A 5,594-nucleotide genomic window follows, 5' to 3' on the forward strand; every position below is an offset into this window, starting at 1 on the left:
CCGTGGATTGATATTCCGTGTTCCGTGTGGTATACCATTTGAGGCCAAACCTTTGGCTTTATACTATGTGTGCTACCGGCAGTCCAGAATGCCTGGTGGGCGGCAACAAGCCCCACCACTTTGCATCATAGCATATTTATTTCCAAAAGAAACGCAAAAAAAAAATATATGTGTATAACAAGCATTTGCATGTCATATTTTCAGGGACATTCAGGAGTTCATTCAAGTTGAAGATGGACACTCCCATTGATACTGTCAAGGAAGCAAAGAGACATACGCACACCTACAGCTTCTTCCGAGAGCCGTTGAACGCATTAGAGGGTTTGAGTTCGTTGATGACCGCTTTCTGCCTGAAGAGTTTCACGGATGATTATGGGAATATCTTGACTTTGTTGGAAACCGTGGTTGATACTCCTGCTTTGCAAACTTTGATGCAATTCTATGATCCTGAAATGAGGTGCTTTACGTTCCAGGATTACCAATTGGCTCCGACATTGGAAGAGTACTCTATCATTCTTAATCTCAAGGTAAAAGACGAAGTGCCATTCATCGACATTCCTAAAGAAGTGAATTTCAAGTTGATCGCTGCTGCTCTTTATTTGAGCATAAAAGAAGTATCTGATAATTGGAAGTCGAATGGAGGTGTCTCGGGGTTCTCTTTGAAGTTCTTGGTGAGAAAAGCTAAAGAGGAATTTGAGAAAAAGAATTGGAACGCATACAATTCATTGCTTGCTGTGGCTATTTACGGGATTGTGATGTTCCCAAATGTTCCCAATTTTGTAGACTCGGCCGCGGTACACATCTTCATGGGAAAGAATCCTATTCCTACATTGTTGGCCGATACTTATTATGCCGTTCATTCCCGATATGAGAAACGTGGTGGTGCCATCACTTGTTGCCTTCAGTTGTTGTTCATCTGGTTCCTCTCTTTGTTGCCCAACAAAGGACCTTTTGTGAAGACAAGGGATACGCTCAAGTGGACACACAGGATTATGTCACTTACTTCTTATGATATTCAGTGGCAAAAGTATCGAATTAACGTTTCTGAAGTGATTGTTGGGTGCGGTAAGTTCGACAATGTTCCTTTGGTTGGTACTAGAGGTTGCATCAATTACAATCCCGTGGTATCCTTGCGTCAGTTGGGGTATACGTTGAAAGACAAGCCGGCGGATCACTTGATAGCGGAGACAGTCTATTTTGAGAAGGGGTCGGATCCAGAAAAGTTGAAGGGGATAATTGTGGCTTGGAAGAAGATCCGTAAGCATAACGGAGCCCATTTAGGGAAGAAGGAATCACTCGCTTTGACACCGTATGTGGAATGGATTGTAAAACGGGTCGGAAACTTGTTGCTGCCATATGATAGAGTTGCACCACTTCAAAAGCAACCTCCTTTGATTCTATCCGAATTTGTGCCAACAGAACTTTACAAGGATGCTCTGGTTACCAACTACAGGTTGCATGAAAGAGAGCAAGAGACCAATTTGAAGTTCTTTGAAGAGAGAGATGCAAAGATGAGGTTGATGCACCAGCTCAAGCAATTCGAAGGCGCAAGTTCAAGTCAAGCTAGTACCCGGAGGCGTCCCTATGAGTTGCTAGAGGAAGATTTGTATCAGAAGCAGCAAGAGTGTCTACTGTTACAGAGATCAGAGAGTAGTCTCAAGAGGCAGAAGCGGGATTCAGATAAACAGCTAGCAGAAGAGAAAGCCAAGTCAGCTCGGCTTGAAGAAGAACTAAGAAGACTCCGAGCCCAACGGAGAGGAGATGGAGAAGTTCATTCTGTTATCAGGCGATCCTAGCATCACCGTGGGGTGGATTTGTTTGATCCATGATGGTGGATTAGATGTTTATGCTTGATATTTGTCGCCCATGTCCAGGATTGTTGGATGGGGTCGCATTTTGATGTTCTGGATTTCTTTTATATGCCTTATGAGCACTTTGTGACATGATTATGTGTATTATTTGTATGAACTCAAATTCTCAGTTATGTTGGAATGAAGTATGCTCAGTTTGCTGAATTATTCTCGTGTGCGGATGGTTATTCAAATATATTCGGCATCAGGGTTTCTATGTCCTATCTGAAAGTGGGATGAACTCTTGGATACCTGAAAATTGACAAACATTTCATGCATATCATTCATATATCATACATGTCATGTATTTGCAGGTTTTGCAGGTCTTATATCTTATGTCTTGCTGTTTTGTTATCAGAAGGAGTTCTAAGACGGCTAATCACCCGTATCCGACTAGGAGCAATCAGAGAAGGCAGATGGAACAGATTCAGGAACAAATGGCAGAGATGAGAGCTCAACTGACAGAGCAGATGAATGCGCAGATGGCGCAGTTTATGGAAGCATTGACTAATGTGACCAAGGGGCAGGATGACTTGCGGGTTCTCGTCGAGAACTCCAGAAGGAATGAGAATGGAGGACATCCAGGGATGTTTGATGATGTGTCTGGTAGAATTGATGATCACCATGATCCGAACGAGTTTGATCACGTGGGAGGGCACTATAATCCTTTCAATCAGCATCACGGGTTTCCACCTCCACCTCCGTCCCGTCTGTTGGGAAGGAGGGATCATCAGAACCGTGGTAATTTGGATTTCAATGTTGAGAACTTTGACCAGATGTCAAGGCATAGTGCTGATGGTGCACATGATGAAGTTGAAAGGTATCGTCTGATTGAAGAACGTCTCAGGGCTGTTGAAGGCAAAGGGGTGTTAGGCATGGATATCAATGACTTGGGGTTGGTTCTTGGTGTGAGGATCCCACCGAAATTCAAAGTTCCATCTTTTGACAAATACAATGGGGCGACTTGTCCCATGACTCATGTCAAAGCATACTATCGCAAGATGTCAGTTTATTCAGAGGATGAGGGTTTTCTAATGCATTTCTTCCAGGATAGCTTGGCTGGAGCTTCCTTGGAGTGGTATGTTCAACTGGAACGCACCCATATCCATTCTTGGAGAGATCTTGTGGAGGCTTTCATTAAGCACTATCAGTACAATGTTGACATGGCACCCAACAGGACCCAGTTGCAGAGTTTGGTTCAGGGGTCTAAAGAATCTTTCAAAGAGTACGCTCAGAAATGGCGTGAGTTAGCCGCAAGAGTTCAGCCACCGATGACTGAGCGTGAGATGATTGACATGTTCACCAGTACTTTGTCTGGACACTATTACTTGGCTTGCAGTGCTTCAGCTAACTTTTCTGAAATGGTGAGATATGGCGAACGTGTTGAGATGGGTCTAAAGATGGGGAAAATTCAGTTGGGAACTTCTTCTAATTCTGCTGGTGGTAAGAAGCAAACTGAAGGTTATGCCAGAAGGAAAGAAGGAAATGCGGATGCCATATATGGAAGAAGGGGTTCAGGGAGAAGCAATTCACAGGTTAATGCTGTCATGATCCCAGTACCACAACAACAACAACAGCAGGGACAACGTTCCAGTAATGATCGCTATCCTCCCAGGACTAGGCCTCACAGAAAGATTGATCTGATTCCTATGACTTATGCTCAAGTGTTGCAACATTTTCTCAAGATTGAGAAGATTACTTTGAGAGATGCTCCGAATGCTCCGGACACACAATCTCCGAATTACAATGCGAACGCACGATGTGCTTTCCATTCAGGTGCCGCTGGGCATGATACCGAGAGGTGTATTGCGTTGAACAACAAAGTCCAGGACTTGTTGGATCAAAAGATTATTCAATTCACTCCTACGCCCAATATTGTCAATAATCCGATGCCTGCTCACGGAGGTTCGGGTGTGAATGCCATTGAGAGTGAAGAGATAAATGTTGTATCTGATGTGAGCTGTTTGACTTTTCCTCTTGTATCTGTGAAGCAACATCTGATTAATAGCGGTATCTTCCCGGGCTGTAAAGTTGGTTGTGAGAATTGCAAAAGTCAACCCGAAGGTTGTGATGATTTGAAAGGTATGGTACAAAAGCTGATTGATGAGGGTCCTCTTCAGTTCCATCGAAGGTTGAGAGGTGCGAAGAGTAAGAATGGTGAAGTGTCTGTGATCTCAATTCCTTATGATCCCGTTGTTCCAATATGTATCCAAGTGCCCATTCAGATACCTGTCAGTATCCCGTATGAGGAACAACCAGCATCGTTGATGATTACTGTGCCAGGGCCGATTCCATATGAGAGTGAGAAGGCCATCCCTTGGCATTATGGTTCAGATGTATATTACTATGGCACGAAGGAGGAAGGCGAGCCATCTAAAGAGAAGCTTGTTGAGGCCTCAGTTGCAAACACTGATAATTTCGCCGGTACTGGTAGGATCACTCGCAGTGGTAGGGTGTTCTCCCCTCAGCTTGTTCAAAACAATGCAGATGCTTTGGCTAAGGCCAAAGGAAAACAAGTAGTGCCTGATGTCCAGAATTCTCCGATTCAGAGTGGGGCACCTGGTAGTGCTGTGTCTTCCAAGGATGTGGAGGAATTATTGAGAATCATCAGAAAGTTTGATTACAAAGTGGTTGAGCAGTTGGGTCAGACCCAGTCAAAGATTTCCATCTTGCAACTGTTGATGTGTTCAGAAGGTCATAGGGATGCTCTCTTGAGAATTCTGAATGGTGCTTACGTCCCGCATGAAATATCTCTGAATCAGTTAGAGGCGGTAGCCAATAATATCTCTGCTGGGAATGGTTTGGGATTTACTGATCGTGATCTTCCTCCAGAAGGGAGAAACCATAACAAGGCTTTGCATATTTCGATTGAATGTAAGGGGACGACTTTGTCCCGTGTTTTGGTTGATACTGGGTCTTCTTTGAATGTACTTCCCAAATCGGCTCTCATGCGAATTGACTATGCCGGTGTGGAGTTAAGGCCTAGTGAGTTGGTTGTGTGCGCCTTTGACGGTTCAAGGAGGTCTGTGTTCGGAGAGGTAGATCTACCAATCCAAGTGGGCCCTCAGATCTTCACTACAACCTGTTATGTGATGGATATTCAACCTGCTTACTGTTGTTTGTTGGGACGACCGTGGATTCATAAAGCCGGTGCTGTAACATCCACTCTTCATCAGAAATTGAAGTATTCGGTTGACGGTAAAGTGGTGACAGTTTGTGGTGAGGAAGATTATATCGTGAGTCACTTGTCCTCTTTCCGATACGTAGAGATCGAAGGTGAAATACATGAGACTCCGTTCCAAGCGTTTGAGGCTGTGAACGCTGTGAGAATTCCTCCTTATGAGATAACGAAGCCAGAAACGGTTATGTCCTCTTTGAAAGATGCTCAGGTTATCGTTGAGACTGGAAGAGTGGAAGGCTGGGGGCAAGTAATTGACGTGCGTCCCAAATTTGACAAGAATGGTCTCGGTTTCAATCCTGGAAAGCAGAATGCATCGCCTAAGCCCGGTATCCTTAGCCCGATCAAGTTTGTGAATGGAGGTGTCATTCAAAACGGTCAGGTCCATGCCATTGTCGATGGTGAGGAGGTGGATAGTGATTGTGACTTTGATAGTTGGATTCGTCCAAGTATTCCTGGGGAGATGCCTTGCAACTGGACAATCGAAGATGTCATCCAAGTTACACAAGCTCAGGAGTAAATTCCTTGTTTTTACTTTTCTTATCATGACATAATTCCTACGTTCT

At 44.2% G+C, this 5,594-nt stretch overlaps 1 protein-coding gene across 1 annotated transcript; it reads left to right on the forward strand.

The window, feature by feature from the left end:
• The first annotated feature begins 233 nt into the window (after positions 1–233).
• Positions 234–1,796, forward strand: LOC131619228 (uncharacterized). The gene has a single exon (XM_058890350.1). The coding sequence runs from the start codon at positions 234–236 to the stop codon at positions 1,794–1,796; it is 1,563 nt and encodes a 520-aa protein (XP_058746333.1).
• Positions 1,797–5,594: the final 3,798 nt, after the last annotated feature.

This window comes from Vicia villosa, linkage group LG7 (genome assembly GCF_029867415.1).
Source record: "Vicia villosa cultivar HV-30 ecotype Madison, WI linkage group LG7, Vvil1.0, whole genome shotgun sequence".
Classification (NCBI taxonomy): Eukaryota; Viridiplantae; Streptophyta; class Magnoliopsida; order Fabales; family Fabaceae; genus Vicia; species Vicia villosa.

Bases quoted from the DNA above. Each gene is read 5' to 3' on its own strand.
- LOC131619228 (XM_058890350.1), top strand. From the start codon at position 234: ATGGACACTCCCATTGATACTGTCAAGGAAGCAAAGAGACATACGCAC.